Source organism: Gopherus evgoodei, chromosome 12 (genome assembly GCF_007399415.2).
Source record: "Gopherus evgoodei ecotype Sinaloan lineage chromosome 12, rGopEvg1_v1.p, whole genome shotgun sequence".
NCBI lineage: Eukaryota > Metazoa > Chordata > Testudines > Testudinidae > Gopherus > Gopherus evgoodei.
This window is the reverse complement of record NC_044333.1, coordinates 4,654,460-4,675,466: the sequence shown is the minus strand read 5'-3', so window position 1 is coordinate 4,675,466 and position 21,007 is coordinate 4,654,460. Positions and strand designations below refer to the sequence as shown.

At 51.6% G+C, this 21,007-nt stretch overlaps 1 protein-coding gene across 3 annotated transcripts in view; it reads left to right on the top strand.

The window, feature by feature from the left end:
• The window catches only part of RANBP10 (RAN binding protein 10), a 164,328-nt gene extending 145,020 nt beyond the window's left edge, over positions 1-19,308 (top strand). Inside the window, exons 7-14 of one of the 3 annotated variants that reach the window (XM_030581477.1) lie at positions 3,857-3,969; positions 6,857-6,965; positions 8,527-8,675; positions 10,868-11,063; positions 12,620-12,744; positions 14,096-14,238; positions 14,602-14,713; positions 17,539-19,308. In XM_030581477.1, coding sequence (XP_030437337.1) covers positions 3,857-3,969; positions 6,857-6,965; positions 8,527-8,675; positions 10,868-11,063; positions 12,620-12,744; positions 14,096-14,238; positions 14,602-14,713; positions 17,539-17,669 — 1,078 coding nt within the window. In that variant the 3' untranslated portion in view covers positions 17,670-19,308. Of the gene's footprint in view, positions 1-3,856; positions 3,970-6,856; positions 6,966-8,526; positions 8,676-10,867; positions 11,064-12,619; positions 12,745-14,092; positions 14,239-14,601; positions 14,714-17,538 lie in introns of all 3 variants that reach the window. The other 2 variants (XM_030581476.1, XM_030581478.1) reach the window with 2 other exon arrangements.
• Positions 19,309-21,007: the final 1,699 nt, after the last annotated feature.

Here is a 21,007-nt window from a genome sequence, read left to right as displayed (position 1 = left end):
TTCCTTTTTTCCCCAGGGCAGTACAGTTATGTGTTGTCAATGCAAAATCTGCAGTATACTAAAAATTGTGCAACGAGAAATGTATTGAATTTAGTAACGGAGATCACAGGAGCCCCTGTACTGGTTAGGAGTGGGCGGTGGGTGAGAGGGCTGGGCATGGTGACATGAGAGGTCCTGGGAGGCAGTGACAAGTGAGAGGGGGGTAATTCAGGTTTCATGTGCCACACAGGACTTGGAGCCTTGTCAGAGAGGAATGTTGGCCTAGTCCTCTTTGCATGGGGCAGAGTGCTCTGTGGCTGTTTTCTCCAGGCCCCTTCCAGTCCAGGAACAAAGGAGTTGGAGTCGTGAGCTCATGGAAACATGAGTACCTCCTCCGTGGAGAGGGCTAACCAGGGATCAGCTGAGGGCATTGGCAAGTCAGGCCACGTCTATATTGGGAATGCTTTGGAATAGTGGCGTACCGTGCCGGCACAGCACTCCTCAACTGAACACAGCTATACTGGCCAAGTGACGCTTTGCACCAATACAGTAAAACCACCTCCCCGAGCACAACAAACGATACCAGTAAAAGCACAGCTCTGGCAGTATGGCTGTGTCTACCTTAGGGACTTCTGCTCTCACAGCTATATTGGTCAGCGATCACCTTGTTTCACCTCTGACCAACAGCTACGCAACCAGACATCTGTAGTGCCGATAGACATGCTTTGCAATTTCAGTAGCTGCTGTTTGGTCTGAGAGCAGCCCACCAAAACAAGCCAACAGGATGTGGTCTGTCCTCCAGGAACTGATCAGAAACGTGAGTGTCCTGCAGAACTGACCCCACGTATCGGGCCCACATGCCACAGAGTCCAAGAAACAGTCTGTACTCTGAGCTCCCAGGCAGTACATTCTGAAAGGCACAGACGGAGACAATGTGGTCCAGAGGAACTGACTGGATTGGGCACATGTCCGCAAGGTGAATGATCACCTGTGCTTGGAGAAGGAAGCTGGGTGCAGCAGCGTTCCTGAAAGGGAGTTCTCCAGCTGTAAGGGACACCTCCCCCCTCCCGCCACATATACCAGTTTTTACTGGTAAGAGTGGTTGATAAAGGGATGCAGCCACTAGTAAGGGCTGCATACTGATAAATCATTCTTCCTTCATGTTGCTCTGATCCCCTGGTGTCCAGGCTGACTGATTTTAGCTGCTGCCGTGAAGAATCTGAAATAGCATGAAATGTAGCTGAGCTGATGTGACTGGCTGTGAGAGATGTGTAGGATCCCAACACTGTAATGCAGGAGCACCTGAAGTGTGCCTAGTACCTGATGGATGCTGACAGAAACCAGAGGTACGAGACAGCAGAGGACGGAAACCTGGATGAGCCAGAAAAGCCCCCAGCACTGCAGGCTGTACCCGAGTGCGCTCCGTGCTTGTGCTCTGAGCAGCCCTTCCTGGTGCATTTCTGTAGGAGTTCTGTGTCTACAGTCCCATCAGCATGCTTGGCCTTGGGGATTTTACCAGTCTGGCACCAAAGACAAGACCTGGGCTAGCCTGGGACTGTGAAGATCATTAGCTTTGCCTTGCCTTAACGTGAAAGCAGCCTGTCAGAACAGCCAGCAGCAGTTTATTTTGATACCATGTAGCACATTCCTCGGAGGAGTAATGTCTCTCAAAGATTTCGAGAGCTGTTCCTGGCTGGACATGTTCCTGGCCAGAGCATTCTAGTGCAGTAAATACGCCAGGCGTCTAACCAGAGAGTCGGTGCTGGTAGTAAGCTAGCACAAAGGACAGGGTACTGCACTGGCCAGTTGACAGGGGTGGCTGCTGAGAGGCTGTGATGCCAAGGACAGAAATATAACAACGCGGGGCGGCTCCGATTTCATTTAGCTGTATAGTGCAATTTAAATACCTACAGTAAGGAGTTAGAGAGCTCTGGCTACTGAACTCAACTTAACTGAAAGCCAGCCCAGGGCTTAGCTCCCATCCATCCATTTGCTGTGTTCTTAGCTTTCAGGCTTAGACTAACATGGCCATCTTAATGAGCGATGTTTGCTGTTATATCCCAGGTTACTAGACGTCCGAGCTTTTATTGATCCTGTCTGCACTGTACTCATTAAACTTCCCGAGCCCGGGGCTCCGTGTAAAGTATGAGGTGGATTCAACGGACACAGTCGTCTTGGATGTTCCAAACTTCTGATCAGGAATCCGAAAGGGTTAGGCCCATGATGTTTTAATACCAGCTTTTGGGCTATTCTGTGCCAGAATTGAAGCATGTAAACTCACTCTGTTTCTGGCTTTAACCATGAGACATTCAGTCACATGTACGCTGCAAACTGTCTTCCAAAATTTTGGCATGAAATGATTCAAGCTTCTGCAGTGGCACCAGGACTATCTTTACAAGCTTTTCAGACAGTTTGGTGGTAACTGCTGCCATTTGTTTCCAGTGTGGCGCTGTCTCTCTCTTGCCCTGAAAAGCAGTTCTCCTTGCTGTAGTGAAGAGCTTCCCAGATAGGAAACCTAAGATTGGCTGTTGAAAGAGCTATTAAAAATAGGCAAAACCTCTTTGGGTTTCAACTCATTCACTTGGAGTTTGCCTTTGGGCACAAGAGATGGGCAGAAAGCTGACCCTGGAGGGAGACTGGCTGTGAAGAGGGATGGCTGGTCAGCACCATCTGCAGTGCATACCAAGCAGGCTGGGGTTACAGTACTGTGTGTGGTTGTGACAAGGAGGATCCTGGCAAGTGCTCGCCTGCCCTCTTGTAGCAGTGAGTGGAATCCAGTCTCAGAGCAAGTCACTGGGCAGTTTTTAAAAATAGCAAAGCTGTTAATCCCATCTGAACTGCAAAGGTGTTGCTGGCGCCCAAAAATCTTTCCCTTCTATAGAGAGAGTCATCAGTTTGAAAACCCATCCAAGTCCTGTCTCCTTGGTCAGTCTTAACCAGCAGCCAGCTGGGTAGAGAAGTGATTTCCTAGCCAGTTTCCAGGCCACCATTTAAGTGTTGATGAAGTCTACATAGCACTAACATTTAAATGACAGAGACTGTGAGAAGGCGCAAGGTGGATTCAACAAGGAAAGGTCCCTGCTGTCACTGGGGAAATATATTTCTACTGCGTATATTGTCTGACAGCTCCGTGAAAATATTTTTTTTTACTTCCAACGTTTCAGGATGAAAACGTAATTCAGAAATCACTAATGTATGTGTCAAATAAGTGCTCAAATTTTGAGTGCATGGTAAATCACTTATTAGTGTCTGGGCGTATTATAAATGTGAAGGGACCCATTCCATTATCTGTTGCATTGTTGAAAAAAGCATTTAATGATCAGAACTTAGGACACCTGAGTTCCGGTTCTAACTGTCACTCAACTTCTCGATGTCTTGGTTTTCCTGTCTGTAAAATGCAGATGCTGGTCTGCATCCAAGGAGACAGAGACTAAATTAATTAGTTTGTAAACTGCTTTGAGATCTTTGTTCAGAAAATGCCGAAATAGTAAAGTGCAAAACAAAGCAAAAGCTCTTATGGTCCTGAGTGGCTTGTAGCACTGGTAATGGAATGTGGAATCTTTCCCTTTTGGGTCACATGTCCATGTCCAGCCCAGGTCAGTTATAAGAAGATCAAATGCCATCTGATGTCTTGACGTCTGTTTTTAGATTAATTTGGGGGCCTCAGCCCAATTCCCAGTGGACAGGGGTTTACGTTGCAATTAGCACTGAACCCCAGGAATAAGACATTGGTTGTGTTCTAGCAGGGCTGAGTTCAGCAGCTTTTCCTGCTGCTGAAACTGCAAGAGCAGCCGTGTTGATTTCCCTCCCACCCCTTGCTGTGGTTCCTCTGTTTTAGTGATGCCTATCATGCTGTTTTTATTTTCTTATTTCCTAGTATGGTGTCTTCCTACCTGGTTCATCATGGGTACTGTGCAACAGCGACGGCCTTTGCCAGAGTGACAGAAACCACAATCCAGGAAGAACAGACCTCCATAAAGAACAGGCAAAGTAAGACTCTGTAGAGCACTCTTCTTCCTTAGGTTCCATCTCCAAGTCAAAGCCCTTCCCTTTCTGTCTCTCTCCTTCCCCTCTTAGGCTCCTATCCCTGCAAACTCATGGCCTAGCAGCTTGGCACATCAGGCTGAGAGTTGCTCCAGGGCAGGACGTACTTACTTGGAGATGGGGCCCAGTCCTGGAACAATGTAGCTGATTACCTCTGATGTTAAAAGAGCTGATCTCCCCAACAGTTGCACTGAGGCCCCAGAGATATCTTTGCTTTGCGGCTTTAGATTCCCGCTGGCAGCAGTCTCGTTAACTTGATTATGAGGGCTGGGGGCTGTAAAGGCCTTCACATATCTGCCTGGTTTTACTGTGGCACCCATTACAAATGAGTCAAGCCAAACTGTGGTCAAATTCGTTTCATGTTTTCTGCTTATGAAGGGCTTTGCAGATTCATTACTGAGATGGATGAGCAGAGCTGGGTGGAGAGCCATGCACCACACCTGTCTGCTTTGCCTGCTACATCAGCTAATATGATTCACTTCTTAATGTCCAGGCCACCAGCTTCCACATGCATAAAATGTACCGTTTGTTTTCTTTGAGCCAGTCTAATTAACGTGCTCATGGAAAAATACATCTTTGAAGCGAACCCTCCCAGTAGATTACAAAGGAATTGGAGAGCCCTTGGAATGCAATCTTTAGAATCCCCCTGATTTTTTTTGTACAGAATCACGGAGCATTGGGTCCAGTCTTGCATCTTTTTCCATCTTCTCCTGGCTGACGAGTTCCATTTCCATCCCCTGATGCTCTGCTGTTCTGTCCTGCTCTGCTGCACATGCCTCCCTCCTCCTTGTGATCTGTCTCCCACGTGGCTGTCATGTCATGTCACACTGTTACGTTCCTCTGTTGTTGTCTGGAACACCCATTTCTTATACACGCTCAATGAGTGTTCAGGCTGGAAGAATCCTCTGCTCAGCAGCCTGGGATGACCTGCAGTGAGTGGCTGCCCAGCGCTGCACCTCCCTCCATAATGTCCATGCAAGGATTATGACTGTCCACTCCTCTGCTGACAGGCCACAACTGGAGCAGCAAAGGAGAAACAGCTTGAAATGGACGGGACACTGCCCTGCTGCCGCTTTGATGGGAGAGGAAAGAGGCTGCAAAGCAGAAGTGTTTTTTGTAGATTTCAGTCTGCTTTGATGTCAGTGATTTTATTAGTACGTGGGTTATCTGCCCAGCCTGATGGGGATATCTGATCTGGGTAGTACTGCCACAGTCATCTGTGGGAAAGGAAACTGAACAGGAAGAGCGTTGGAGAAGATGTCGCTATGTCCTGGTGAAAATGGGCTCTGTAAGATCCAGACAAATGGAGAGAGTACAGGAACAATGCAGGCAGGGAGACAGAAATAGAATCCAAGGCAGAGAGAAACCAGTGAAAGCCGGTAAACCAGAAGAGGAGGAGAGGGTGAAAGAAAGGCAGTGAAGAAAACTGCCATGGAGGTGAACAGGAGGAATAAAATTAATGAGGCTCACAAGACAGGCCTCAGCCATTGGAGTTAGCTGACTCTCATGCTACAGTTTAATTGAAGGGACAGTGACAAGATAAATAGACAATTTTTAATCTACCTAAAGGAGAGAGGATTCTGAGAAGTGGGCTCCTGTGCAGCCGGAGTATTAGAGCAGGGAAATGGCAGTCAGGACTCCTGGGTTTGTCTGTCAGTTCTGGCACTGACTGGGGCAAGTTTCAGCTCCAAGGCTTTAGTTCCCCGTGTGTAAAACGGAGTTAATACTTCCTCCCTCAGACAGGAGGTTTAGACTCAGGGCATGTCTACACTACAACTGACTTTGGTGTAATTTAGGTCACTTAGTGGTGTGAATAATCCACACTTCTGAGTGGCATAAGTTACACTGACCTAAATATTGGCGTAGACAGTGGTGTGTCAGTGGGAGAGCTGCTCCTGCCAACGTAGCTACAGCCTCTCATGGAGGTGGAGTTATAATGCCAACAGGAGAGCTCTCTCCCGTCATCTTAGAGCATCTTCACTGCTAGCGCTTCTAGTGTAGACTAGCCCTCAGTCTCCAGTGTTTGCAAAGCACGTTGAGATCATCAAATGAAAGTGCAGCCTGTTTTGTGATTTGCTAATTATGCTTAGGGAAAACCCACAAGCTACAGAGCACTGTAAGTGAGCCTTAGTTCCTTCTCTGGGTGCGCTGGGATTAACGAATGCTCAGGCCCTGCCCATGCCTGGCATCCCAGCCAGCAGAGCAGACCGGTTGGCACTAGCACTGATGGCTGGTTTGTGACCACAAGTGTGGTGACCTGGCACTCCTGCTTTGTATCCCTCAATCTTTTAAAATCTCCCGCTTGTCAGGTTTGAACTAGTTCAGTCCTCATTGTTCCTGGAACCGGCTGCCTGAGATCTTGGTGTGCAGCTGATTTGGGATTGTGCCTCTGTCGAGAGAACCCAGAATGATCCAAGCCCTTGTTTCCCCCATCAGCCTGATGGGCCCTGACCAGGCTGCCATCCCCTGCTTAACCTCAGTAGATTGCTAACATTCTGAATAAAAGAAGCCTTTGGTTAAGGCTCTGCACCCCACCCCTTCGCTTAGGAAGTTACAGGCGCACAATGCACATCCCTTGTATCTCCCACTGGTTCTCCAGCAACTCCTGATATTTCTGAGGAATCAACAAATCCCCTGCCTGTCCTCTCAGGCTTTCTTCTGATGCACAAATGGCATATGCCCAGCTCTATCTAGACCCTTTGCGGGTGACCATTGGAGATGTCTCTCTGGGGGCATGAGGGATCTGTGGGGGCTTCGTGTGTCATCTCAGTGAGCACAGTTCCTGCTGTCGCTGGGCTTTCCTTGGTGCCAGTCGGTCTCCTCTTGCTTGCAGGAATACAGAAGCTAGTCTTAGCAGGCAGAGTGGGAGAGGCTATAGAGGCCACGCAGCAGCTCTACCCTGGCCTCCTAGAACACAACCCTAACCTGCTCTTCATGTTAAAGTAAGTATGCTCAGCTTTGTGCTGGGAGAGGGCCCTGGAAAGTCTACAGAGCCGAACCAGGCAGTCCACAGGCCTCACGGCGTTAGGAACCAGCATAGTTCTTAATTCAGGCAGATTGAGGCCGCTGTTAAGAGCAATTACCCTGTGAGCAAGGTGGGAAGGAACACTCGCTACCCTTGTTAGCACTGCTCAGGATCAGTAGCTGTTGCTAGTTGGGCTTTGCCATGACCTGTCAGCTAAAGATGGGCAAACTTGGCACCTTACTGGCCTGCCCCCTTCGGCCTTCCCCACAGAGATCCCTTCCACCTGAGCAAAATGCCATGTCAGGGAAAAGCTCTGCAGACAAGTGGAAGTGGTGTGGATTCCTGCCCCAATGTATTACCACTGCCTTTAGTCTTCCCAGTCCGTCCTGTTGTTCAGGCAACATGAACATGGTAAAGTTCAGTTCATCCCCACTTACAGCCTGTTGAGAAGTGCGGGCGTGGCTGTGGGGATTCCTGGAAAGAAGCTGGTTTGGAAAAGGTGGGGTTAAGGCAGAGACTAAGGGGAAGTAGGAATTGCTGTGTGTGTTGGTGTCCCCAGTCCTTCAGGGCTGGTTCATGTGTCCTCTTACCCTGTACCCTAGAGTAGGCAGAGAGTACCTGTCCGCTCCCAGGAGAGCAGAGTGGAGAGCCTTTCTCTGTAGATGAGTGTTTTTACCATGCATTGTCTTCTCTTTTGTAGTGGCCCCCTGCACAGGTTCATTGGACAGTGAGGGAGGTACAAAGTTTGGTGCATGCTCTAGAGTAATCCTTCGTTGCCATGGACAGCACAGTGGAAATCACCTTTTCACCCCTGGGCTTAGATAATACCTGTATGTGAGGAACATTAGCTATGCAGTGCCATATACCCCCAGTTCCTTGGCTCGCACTCCCTGTGTGAATTCTGGTGGGTTCAGATCAGTGCAGACATTGAAACAGTTGGTTAACTAGCAGGAATAGTGTCTGGGAACCCAAAGTTCCTTTGCTTCAGGGGTAGAATGTCATAATTCCTCCTACTGTTTGGAATCAGTGCCCCATTCCACCCCCCCCAATCCTGTGGTGTCTTGTGCTTTCGTAGCCAGTGCTGTTGACACTGTAATATGGTCTCTGCCCCATCTCAGAGTGTGATCTGTTGCCTTGGCTGATCCAAGCTGAGAGGCAGCATCTTGTCAGTTACGTGTAGAACACACTTAATCAGCTAATACTGGGATGGAAGCTACAGTGTAGATATCTGCTCTTGGAATGGTCTTGTTTATGTATCGTCCTTTGTCCATCCTTCTGCAGGTCTCCAGGTTCATTAGCATCTGTTTCTAGGCAGCGGTATCAAAACTTCCTTCATACTCCAGCATTCCCAACTTGAAGACACAGGGAGACTTGAGATGCCCTCTTCAGAGCTAGGACCCCCTCCTAAATTTTGGTTGATCCCAGTTTGCTGCTGCTCTGGGACATATGATAGCAATCACTAGAAAAGCATCAGCACTGAATCTAATTCATGTCAGCCTCCTCTTCCTCCTCGGTGTCTCTGCCCTTGTCTGACACAGGTGCCGACAGTTTGTGGAGATGGTGAATGGAACAGACAGTGAAGTGCGGTGTTTCAGTGCCCGCAGCCCCAAGTCACAGGACAGTTACCCAGCATCCCCCAGCCTAAGCCCCAGACATGGATCGAACAACTCGCATGTTCACAGCACTGGTAAGTGCTTTTCTGTCCATCTCCACGCAAAGCGGATAAGGTCTTGGGGGTGGGTCGCTTCGTACACAACCTGATGGTGTCTCCTTTGCTCTGCTTTTTGAAAGACATCTGTCCTCCTAACCGCAGCAGGAAAGATTTACTGTTACCAGAGGTGACCCTTTCTGACAGAAGTGGCATACTGTTGATTTTGAATCAGTTATTTTAATGAACGCTAGGTTGTACAACAGCCTTTTGCAGAAGTTGCTGTGTGGAAGCTGACAGAATATCCTTCAAAAGGACTGCCTCACAGAACAGCCAGTTACCTGATTTAGTCCTCCTCGGACAGAGCTATGTAAACAAAGGCCTGGTCCCACAGCATGTCTTCTTCACCTCAGGGTCCACAAGGGATAACTGCTCTCCTATGGGCTTCCTAAAGTCTGCAGGAGAACCTCCACCTCCTTCAAGGTGTCCAGTGCACTCACCACTGCTTCCTTCTCTCCATACCCCATTTGGTTTTCTGTTTGGAAACCAGGCTAAGCAGCAAAGTGAGATGGATACACTTTACTACAGGTTTTTCACGTGTAACAACAATATGTTAAAATGTGTGTCTAGGAATTAAGGGCTCACGGTTTACAAGTGAGGGCCAGGGTCATACGGTGCTTGCCTAAGATCAAAGCAGAGGGTGGAGATGGACAGAGTGGGCCAGGGAGCCAGATCTGCTCTGTTTGAAGCTTCACATTCCCAGTAGAGAATCTCTTGCTGACACTCAAGCTGTCTCCACCTGTCAGTCAGAGCTGCTGCTACTCCATGTGAAAAGCTGAGGGTGCTAAGGGGAGAGAGCTGGAGCATGGATAAAAATATTCTCTGCTGGGCATGCAAAGGCTTAAGTGAAGGGGAGATAATTAGCTGAGCAGCTCCATAGCCCCACTCCCTTCAGCCCCGTTTCCAGTGTGGGAGCCCCTGTGTCTGTGTTGAGACTGGATGTCTTTCTGAAAAATATCCTAGCTCCACCACAGGATATGGGCTCAATGCAGTAATCCCAGGTTGAGATTCTCTGCCCTGTGTTATCCAGGAGATCAGGCAGCTGATCAGAACAGTCTCTTCTGGCCTTAGAATCTGAGTGTCTCTATGGTAATGGGTTTTTTGCAACCAGGAAATTCCTACGTAATAACCGCAATGACCCGGGAGTTAAGACAGACTTCAGCTCCAGCACTGTCCCGGTCCACACACATGAACGTGCTGCTGTCACAGCGCTTGCTTCTGTCAGTAAACAGATTAGCTTTCAGAACAGCACTAGCCATTCAGTGCCCACGGCCATGAGCTGACATCCACACGGCAGAGTGCGGCTGTATCAGCCGGCGATGCGTTTTGCTGTGACATGATGAATGCACACGTGAAGTGGCAGGCACGTCCTCACTTGTGAGTTTGTAGGGTACGTTGCAGAGCTGGTCTGATGTTTTGACAGTCATTTCTGTGCATGCATATAAAACACAATTTGTTAGTGGCAGATGATGGCTTTGCATGTGTAATCATTGCTGTCATCTGTGGTACCAGGCACGTGGTGATAGTGTTGTGGACCTACAACTCCTTTTGCTTGCTCCTGTAACTCCCAGGTGAGGAGAATCAGATTGGTGATTTTAAGATGTCAGTCTGTTAGAAACAAGTGTCACGTGGCAGGTTGGTGTTAAGTTGCCTATGTCCCATTAGACCATGTTCCATCCTTTGAGATGGAGTTTGCAGTTTGTGGGAGATTTTTAAAGCTGCTTCAGCTTTAATGCTGTATCTGTTGCAGCAGGTGGATTTTGGCCTAGTTTTTACCTGTGCACTGAACATCTAGATTTCATCCCCCTTTTGTGTTAGAGGGATGAGAATTCAGGTTTCAAAGAAGACAAACTTCATGGGTTGGGAGTCTCATGTGCTTCTCTTTGGGATCCTCAGGCGTCTGAGCTGCTTGGTGCTGATCTTATCTTCTGGATTGTTTCTCACAATCACGGAAGCACAGGTGTTGCAAGTGGACGCTGCCATTCACTCGGGCTTTGCTTGTGTTTTCCTAACACTCTGCTTAATGTAAAAAGCAGCTGACAGCCTGCCCTGGGGCCTGCTCCTCAGTGAAAGGAGCACAAGCAATCTGTGTCCTGCTGCCCTGAAGCTGCTGACTTCAGTCCAGAGCTGCCTAGCCGCTCTCATCTGACACCTCTCTGTTTGGCTTTCAGGAGCAGATAGTCCAAGCTGTAGCAATGGAGTCACATCCACAAAAAGCAAACAGAGCCACAGTAAATACCCAGCACTGAGTTCATCGTCCTCCTCCTCCTCCTCCTCCTCTCCTTCATCCGTGAACTACTCTGAGTCCAATTCAACAGACTCCACCAAATCCCAGCAGCACAGCAGTACAAGTAACCAGGAGACCAGGTATTCCTTGCAGTGCCTTTCCCATGCCTGGGCAGGAGGGGGCTTAGCCTGCTTTCTGAGCACCTCATCTTTCCATCACTGGGGTATCCGTGAGTAGCTACTACAGGCATCACTGCTGAGCAGCCAATGCCAGGTTATCTTCCACAATCTCTCCCTCCCACCTAGGGGCGGAATTGCTGCTGCCCATTCCCAGAGGAGAAGCAGGATAGCCTTGAGTAAACAGTCCCCGATGCCCTGCCAGGGTGATGCTGCGACTGTCCCTGAAGATAGTCCAAAAGGCAGCAGCTTTGCCACAGATACTCCTGCGCTTTCAGCCAAAAAATTTGCTCGTGGACAGCATGCTGGGCTCCTTCCTCCAGGGATCAGTGTGCTCCTGCAGGGAATAAGAGCCTGAGCTGGGTGCAGGAAGCGGACCTGAGTCTCCTGCACATCAGCCCAGACCCTTGTCACTTAGACGTGTCCCTTTTGTATGGGGTCATATTCTGTTCACTGGACTAGTTTATTAGATGCTCGTGCCATCGGGCCGAAGAGCCTCGTGAATTGCGGGCATCTCCATTGAGTCACGGGGGTTTCGAGCCTGGAAGGTCATTACTGCTGCATTTATTGGGGTTTGAAATATGCTGACCAAGCGTGAGAGTTTAGTTTCCTCTGTGCTTAGCTGTGTTTTGGTGGCTGCTGCAGAGCTGCCTAGGGCATGCTGGAGCAGAGGAGATCTTTGTGATTAATGAGGGGCAAAAATCTGTCTGGGAATTGGTCCTGCTTTGAGCAGGGAGTTGGACTAGATACCTCCTGAGGTCCTTTCCAGCCCTGATCCTCTACGATTCTCTGATACTCACTTACTGCCAGCTGTCAGACTCACTAAGTGGGATGCTAAATATCATGGCCAGGGAAGCCTCAAGCTTCCGTTCTGAATTCCACCTGGTTGTACAGCTCATAACTGAGTGAGACACATCACATACTGGAGTCCTATGAATCGTCTGCACAAACTCTGGGTAATGACAGCTCTGTGCCAGCGGGGACCTCGTAGAACTGAAACACAGAGAATCTTTGGTGGATCATCTCATCCCTTCAGCCTTCTGAGTTAGAGCAGTGGAGGTCTCCTGCAATTTGCTGTGTAGAGGTCTTGAAACTGCAGTCCTGTCTGCTCTGTATGGACATTAAAGATCCTGTAGGACACTTTTTGTAGGGCTGATGGTTTGCCTTAGTGCTCTTGGGTAAAATTTCCCCTGTATTTTATAGTGTGTTGTGTGCTGCTTGGCTGCTGTTCTCTACCCCAGAGCTGACTGCAGTTTGAAAGATTAATTTAAGTACTTCACACCTTCCCTCCTCCAGGACCCCATTGAGTTGGAACCGCACTTTATAGATACTCGTTGTTCTGAACCTGGTTTTGCTCTGCTCGATAGATTGTTTTCTCGTCTCCTGTGGGCTACTGGGTGTCTAGCCCTGGCAGTCCACTGGTCGGCTGCTGGGCATGCTTCCTCCTGCGGGACTTTCCCTTTGGGGAATGTTTCTGCCCTTTCTAAGCCCTCAGGCTTTTTTTTCCTTTTGCACCCCAGTGACAGTGAGATGGAGATGGAGGCTGAGCATTACCCCAATGGAGTCCTTGAAAACTCCTCCACCAGGATAATGAATGGCACCTACAAACATGAAGAGATCCTCCAGACGGATGAGTCCAGCATGGGTAGGGCCCTGGAAGGCTGGAGCGCTCTCCTCTTCGGCACAAAAAGTTTGGGGGGGAATGGCACTGCTGACACATGCGTTAGCTCTGTCTGGGACTGGATCAAGGTTGGGCGTTGCCCTGGGGTTCTGTTCCCCAGCCAGTGTGCAGGCATGAGAATCTCGGGATCTCTGATACAGAGTGGGGAAGAAACCATCTGGGAATTGAACTAATCTAGACATTCTGGGGGGCCAGGTGCCTAATGCTGATTCAGACAGGGCTGGGCAGTTGAGTTTCCCCACTAACTTGATACTTGGGGTGGGGCTCCCTTGACAGGGGAGTGAAACAAAAGGCCTAATTTTTCAGTGCATCCTGTGTGCAAACTGCCAGTAAAGATGTGTGTTAGACCGTCACCCTACTGCCCTGGAACTCCCAAGGTGCCAGATACAGAGGGCTAATCAGCTGGGCTGGTGATGGGGCAGCGGAGACACCAGAGTCTGTCCACCAATCACATCCTGCTCAGAACAGTACAGACAGCTGCCATCCTCGGTTGGCAGTTCTGTGTCCTCTCTGGGTAGGTCTCCACAGCAACTAGACAACCGCAGCTGGCCCGGGCCAACCAGCTTGGGCTCACAGGGCTGCGGAGTTGTTCCATTGTTGTGTAGCCATCCAGGTGCTAGGCCCCTGCAATGTAGGAGGTTCCCAGAGCTCGGGCTCCAGCCTGAGCCCAGAAATCTATATAACAATGAAACAGCCCCACCGCTCGAGTCAGCTGGCAGAGGGCAGCCTTGGATGTCTAGTTGCTGTGGTGACATACCCTGTGAGATGAGATGAGGCTGTGAAGGTCTGACTCTATTTCCTGGTTGTCAAGTGCTCACCACACAACAAAACCACCTGGACAACTGGCGTGGATTGCCCTCCTCCTCGGTAACCTCAGCAGAGGGGCCCGGGACGGAAAGGACAGCCAGCTCCTCTCATGGGAGGTCCAGACTCAGAGGGCCAAACTCAGAGTGGAGGCTCTAACTGTCGGAGGAGGTTGGGGGTTGTCAGTGCAGCCCCTTCTGCGGGGCTGCATTTCCACATTCACTGCGGAGGTGATAACAGCAGCGGCAGTGCAGACCCTGGTGGGGCTTGGTCATGAGACTTGCTGAGCTGTTCATCCAGGGCAGATCCTGGACGGTACCGTGCCTGTGTGCACCCCACCCCGCAGGGACACCCACCACCTGCTGGCAGACAGCTGGACACCGGGCTCAGGGCACAAAGAATGGAAGCCCCACCAGGGGAACATGCAGGGAAGGGTTTTGTGGATCTGAAGCAGGGCCGAGCACCAGGAGTTGCCAGTCATTTCTCTTCCCCTCTGGCCTTTTTCCAGAAGACGGCTGCCCCCAGCGGCAGCTCTGCGGGGGGAACCATGCTGCCACGGAGCGAATGATACAGTTTGGGCGGGAGCTGCAGACTCTGAGCGAGCAGCTCTGCAGAGAGTACGGGAAGAACACGACACACAAGAAGATGCTGCAGGTGAGGCTGTGCCTCTGGCTGGGCTCCCAGCAGCACCCACCACATGGACCAGAACTGGGGTTTTCCCTGCCAAGTACTGGGAGGTGGGGAGGGGCTGTGTGGGTAGAGAGGGGTGGGAGCTGTGCTAGGATCAGCGGTGGCACTCAGTAACACAGGGTGCCTGTGGCCAATGCCCATTCTACACTGGGGGGAGGTGCATGTCTCAGTCAGCAGCCCCTGGCCCAGGTGCCCTCGTTTGCTGCCAGAGGTGGTGCATTCTTGTTAGCTGATGCCTGCTACCTGGCTGGCTGGGGCACACACCCTGGTTGACTGTTTTCTGCCTTCCTGCTCGCCTTACTGCCCATGTCTCTCTTCTGTCTCCAGGATGCTTTCAGCTTGTTAGCGTACTCTGACCCCTGGAACTGCCCCGTTGGGCAGCAGCTGGATCCAATCCAGAGGGAACCTGTGTGTGCTGCTCTCAATAGTGCTATCTTGGGTAAGGCAGGGGCCGTGACACCTGTGCTGCAAGCACAGTCGCCCTGGGCAGGTGCTTGGGAGTGTGAGGGGAGCCCTCAGTAATGTGTGCCTGGAGCTCACCTTATTCCTGCCGATTGCTCTGAGGGGTTGTGGCCTGGGACGGTGACAGCTGGGGTGACTGGGGAAGGGTAGAAGGGAAGCCAGATACCCACAGCCCTACCCCCATTCCCTGGCCAACATATAGCTACTGCTCCTCCTGCTCTGCTCTGCTCTGCTCTGCTCCCCTCCTGGCTCGCACCCAGTCGCCTGTCCCAACGCTCCTCTGAGGGGTCTCTTCAGGAATTTCCACCTTTGCTGCGAGGAACTAAGCCACCTCCCGTGCATTCCTCTCTCCCTCTGCCCCTTAAGCGGCCATCAGCTGTCTCCTCTGGGGTCCTTTCAGTGCAGGGATTGACCACCACCACCTCTGGTCTGTAGCTGACCCCACTGTCAGGGAAAGTATTTCACCATCCCATCAGTAGAATTCATTTCAGTGGTGCTTGTCCTCACCCGAGGGCATGTGGCTGGAGAGTGAAGAGGGAAGACTTGTGATTGCTGTGTGAGTTTTCATTGAACAGCCGGAGTTGCAAGTGTCTTAATGAGCTTCTTCTCCAAGAGCAGGTTCCTGAGCCTTCTCAAAAGCCATTCCCTCTCCCTTGGCCAGCTTGGAGCCAAGATTATGAAAGGGCCGTGCAGCCCAGCCAGGGCTGCCCTTCCCAACCGGAGAGTAGCTGGATGTGGAGTGACCTTGCTGCATGCCCAGAGATCTGTCGTGGGGTCTCCTCCTGCTGATTAGTTCTCATTGTGTTCCCACACTGCCGGTCACATGTGCACCTGGGCATTTGAGGAGTTAGGTCTGGTCTTGGCCCCAAGGTTAAGCAATGGTCTGGGGCCCCTCTGCATCCACAGTTGGGTGCCAGCACCTGCTGTCTAATTGGCCGTTCCCCAGCCCAGCACTCACTGTGTAAGGCCTTCACCCCTTGTGCCTGCCCCATAGACAGCTGCTGCAGGCTTCTCCTTCCTTCGCTTGGCCTCTGAAGCATCCCAAGCTAGGGAAGTCAGCCCAGAAAATGTAGGTTCTGGCTCCTCAGCAGCTGGCCCAGGGTGGAGCCTGTCCAGACAGGAACTGGCCAGTTCCCAGGGCCCATTGACGCAGAAACCTCCCATGGTAACGAAGCTTGTTTCCTGGGAGGATGGGGCCTGTACAGCAAGGGGACCCCTTGCAGCCTGGGCTCCTCTGACATCTTGGCAAAGGGTCGAGGGAGGGTTGATTACTCTGGCTGGCAGCAGTGCCATCCGCAGGGCTCTCAGAGAAGGCTGATGGCCCAACAGGCTCCCATGGCGGCTCACCCACCCTGCTCCCTGGTTCCCACTGGGCTCAGCCTGCGGCTCGGCCGGGGGCCTGAAAAGCTGCTTTGATTCTTTTAGTCACAATTTTGAAAACTAGAAAATGGCCCCATTCTGCTGGGGCCTTGGGGAGCTCGGCCCAGCTCCCTGCACACCCAGCAGGGCTGGAGGGACTGAGCAGGGCTCCCAGCAGGGCCTATTGTGACGTCAGCACTGGGGGCAGGGGACTCGCCCACTCCCAGCACACCACCTGCTGGTACCATCAGGGAGGAGAAGGTGGCACAGCTGGCTTCCTCGAGGCCTTGGTGGCAGAGAAAAGAGGGTGGGAATTAGACTCTGAGGATGGGGGGCAGGAGCTTGGAGCCTGATCCCCACACGCTATCCCTGTTCCCCATTCCCTGGTGCGACTGAGCTTTAGCTCAAGTCCGTCTTTCCTCTGCCGGCCACGGTCCATACACGAGCCAGCTCCTCTGTCTCACAGAGCTACGTTTGGTCCCAGGAAGGACCCATACACCAATAGTCTGGCGGTTGTCTCTAATGCAGGGGGAGAGTGCAGCATGACGAGCAGTAACGTGAGAGCACCGAGCTAGAGGGGAGTTAGGGCTCCAGCCCCTTACCCGGCTGCACCCTCTCTGACAGACCTGGAGGAGGCGGAGTTTGGGGAAGGAAAGTCTCCTCTGGGGATCAGGCTGCTGACAGCCACACAAGGCTGGCTCAGTATCAGCAGCGGGGCAAGGTGCTTGCCGTTTGATCGCCCATTGGAGGAGATGAGAAGTTGCTGAAGGATGTGGCCTGAGGGACTTGTCCTTGGACATGCCGTGTGCATCCTGTGATCCTTCTGACACCTGGACTAGGCTGGTGGCACCAAGCGTCTTCCTTTGCTGGTACTCCTGGCTGAGGCCTCAGGAGGGGCACAGAGCTGGGTGGAGGATTTCCCCTCCAGAGAGATAAGCAGCATAAAACTGGAGAGTACACTTGAGAAAACGAAGGACTCCAGATCCCCAGCTAGGCCTGAGGGACTTGTATTGCAGGCTAGACGCCTGCGAGTGGGAGCAGACAGCGGCCACCTCGGAGAAGGCCACTAAGTAGCACCCCATCCCCCACCTTGCTTCTGCCTTCACGTTCTGCTCTCCTGGGTCTCGTGTTCAGTGGCTGGACCTGGGGCTGCGCAGCCCCATAGTCTCCCTCGGACTCAGACTGGCAGCACCAGCAGGTGCTCGTTGGCCCACGCAGCGCTGCTTACCAAAGGTCCTGCCACCTCACGCTGCTGGGGGGCGTGTCCAGCGAATGCGAGCGCAAGTCTGTGCATGGACAGCACCCTGGCAGACCCAGCATGACCAGCTGGGCAGCCACCCAGCCTGTGCTCTGCTCGCTGTCTAGTTCGGGAGTCAAGGGAGCACTTGGGTAGGCCCCTCCAGCACGGCCATTCTGAGACCTTTCCTTCTCTCTTTCCCACAGAATCTCAGAACCTGCCAAAGCAGCCCCCGCTGATGCTGGCCCTGGGCCAGGCCTCCGAGTGTTTGCGGCTCATGGCTCGCGTGGGCTTGGGTTCCTGCTCCTTTGCCAGAGTTGACGATTGTTTGCACTAGCCATCAGAGGAGATGGAGTGACATCCTCCAGTGCTGCCCTCCACCCTCCATTGCCGCCACCGCCTCTTCCCTTGCCTGACCTCCCTGCTGCCTGGCCCCCACACTGCCAGGGAAGAGACAGAGCGCTGACTGAGTCAGTCCCTCCTCGGCAGCGGGCCCCGTCACGCGCCGTTTGCGGAGCTGGGCAGCAGCTGGCAGACCTCTCCCAGCTCCCCACCACCACCGCGGCTGCAGCAGCACTCAGTATTTCGCTGGTTAACCTAATGTAGCGCCTTCCGATTTAGGGCTTTCTCTCTGTTTTTCTGACTGAGTCACCAGTATTTATATCTGGAGAGTTTGTGCTGAGCTGGTTTCTGCTACTTTAGTGATAAAGCTCATCCACCTGGATGACAGCTTATTATTTTCTTAAGTAAAAAGGATCTATACCCGTCCCCACACAGGAACATCCCGTATTTATCTCCAGTGCTAGTGACCTGAGCTCTTCCCCAGAGGGCAGCTCAAGGTGTTTATTTGGATCCCATTCATTAAAAAGAATCTCTTCCACCTCAGCCAAGGCATTCATGTGTTTATTCCCCACAGCCCAAGCTCTGTTACCCCCCTACCCCAGCAGTCGCTTTTAGGCTTCATCCTGGGAATTGAAGGATCTCTGGGCTTCACCAGGTCTGGCCCTTTGCTGAGCCTGTGAGGGGCCACACTAGTGCAGTGGGAGACTTTGCCTTGTTCCTCATGCCAGTGGGCTAGGCTGTGAATGCCCCTCCAGCCCTGGGAGCAGCCAGCCTTCGGGCATGGAGAGCACCTTGCTGTGATTAGAGGCTGGAAAAGCGGAGGGAGTTGGAAATCAGCAGGTTTGGATGAGCCCCTGGCGCTAACCTCCAAGGAGCTGCTGCTAGCGCTGCCCGAACGAAGGGTTTGGCTGTGGGTTCCATTACGCAGCCCCGTTCTCTGTGAGTTAGGCCATGTCTGTGTAGCTGGGCTCTGGGCTGCATCCCCCAGCTAGAGCTCTGCCCTGAATCTTTGCTAAACATCCAGCTGGCTGCTTGGATATACCAGGGGTCTGCTGGGAGAATTGACCTGGAAGTACAGTGTGTGCTTCTATCACCCCCAAAGCTTGTAAACGTCAGGTTTTTACAGGCAGTGTGTGTGGACCAACAGCATTATAGACGGCAAGATTTTAAATACAAGACAGCCAGGCCATTACATTTCAAGGCGGCAGCTCTGTTTTCATAAGGATTGTAAAGTATATACTGAGTTTGGAGCCAGGGAGTAACTCCAACGAGCAGCGGTGATGGCTTAACACCAAATGAGGATGAACTGGTTCAGCAGTGCTGTCATAGGTGTCCTCACAAGTGCTGCTTGATATGTTGGATTAAAAGCACATACCCCTAGCGTGCTGTGCGAGCGAGACTAACGATGCCCAGTGGCTTTACACGCTGCGTGTTTGTGTCTGGGAGCCATCGCTGACAGAGTAGAGTACAGTGTGACCGCATGTGAAGAGCAGTGTGCCTAACTGACTGACTGCCCACAAATCTTCGCAGAGGGGAAGTGGGGTTTGCAGCACATGTCTCTGCTGCTTGTTCTGTGTTTTAATCTGAAATTTTTTCATAAGGGGAAAATGAAAAATAAAATTTGTTCAAATTCACTAATGCCAAGTGGAGGGTATTCAGGCTTAAAATCCTCGCCAGCCCCTCCTGTGGGCTCCAGACTACGAGTGAGCTTGTGCACCATGCAGGGGAAGGAATTAGCTCCTGGATCCCAGCTATGCTGGTTTGGAGCAGGCATGTTCGGTACCACTAGTGGAGGCTGCAGTTGGAGCAGGAGACCAGGGGGCACCTCTCTGCTGAAGCCCAGACCCTGCGTCACTACTGCTTTTGCTCATGGTGTAGCAAATGCTTGAGGGCCCGGCGGAGGAGGGGTTGGATGCTGCCTTTCCTGCCGTGGTGGTGGTGGTGAGGGAGCACCAAAGGTAAATCCTTTGCAGATAGACTTGGGGGTGGAGTGGTGGAAGGCAAGGGGGTGAAGGTTCCATTGTGAAATCATAACCAATGTGTAAATGGCTACCGCCACCTGTTGGTGAAAATGTAGAATTGAAAATGCTTCTTGTGTAGATGCACTGACTGACTGAGGGAGGAATCTTCCCTCTTCCTGCAGCCTCCTCACCAGCCACTGGGCCTGACTTGCACAGTCTAGTATAAACAACTGCCAGGAGCTGCTGCATTAGCATCTGCTAAAGCCAGCCTGGCGTTAGAACTTGTATTCACCATATCTCTTACAGCAGACCTGCTTTTCAGCATCCAGTTCAACGTCCTCTCTTGGCCTGGGGTTTGCCAGTTTGGGTTAGGTAGGTTGGGTCTACACTTACTTACCTAACCATATCCCCCAAGGATGAGGACAGCCCCAGTGGCTGGTCAGCTCTAGCTGTTTTCGTCCTGGCTTGCAGCTGGCCTCTCTTCCCAGCTTTGTAACAGCGTCACCACGTCCTTTCCAAAGAGTCCCTGGAGGTTGTGCTTTTTGCTACTCAGTACTGTAGCAGGGCCTTTTCCTATATCTTTTCCTTGTCATGCATTGTGCAGCTGTCCCCTTGGGTCCCTGGGCTGGCCTTGCACCCAGGATCACTTTCTTCCGTGGCAGAATTGTTAAGAAGCTTTTTACTCCACAGCTGCATTTACTCTTCTAGAGCAGTTGTTTTATCTTCAGTTTCTCAATCATTACAGGTAAAGCATCTAAATGCTCTTAGGCTAACACTTCAGGTAGCTCCTCTGGGGTATCTGGAGATGTGATGGACTGGCTCTCCATGTCTTCAGCCAGTTCTCCTAAAAGTTATTCACATTGGATAAGCCCATCCTTGTGTTGCATTCCGGTCAGAGAACAGCACGCAGCCGGTCTGGAGAGCCAGAACAGAGAGCTCAGGACATGGTGTCTGATCCCTGGACATGCTGCAGGAATGACTGACAATCTGCCATGGTCAAGCTCAGAGAGAGCCTCTAAGTTGTTGAATAATAGGTCATGCTGAGACCTCTTTGCTCTAGTGACGCAGCCAGGCCCCACCACGATACACATAAGAACGTAAGAATGGCCATACTGGATCAGACCAAAGGTCCGTCCAACCCAGTATCCTGTCCTCTGATAGTGGCCAATGCTAGGTGCCCCAGAGGGAGAGAACCTAACAGGTAATGATCAAGTGATCTCTCTCTTGCCATCCAAACCCACCCTCTGACAAACAGAGACTAGGGACACCATTCCTTACCCATCCTGGCTAATAGCCATTAATGGACTTAACCTCCATGAATTTATCCAGTTCTCTTTTAAACCCTGTTATAGTCCTACCCTTCACAACCTCC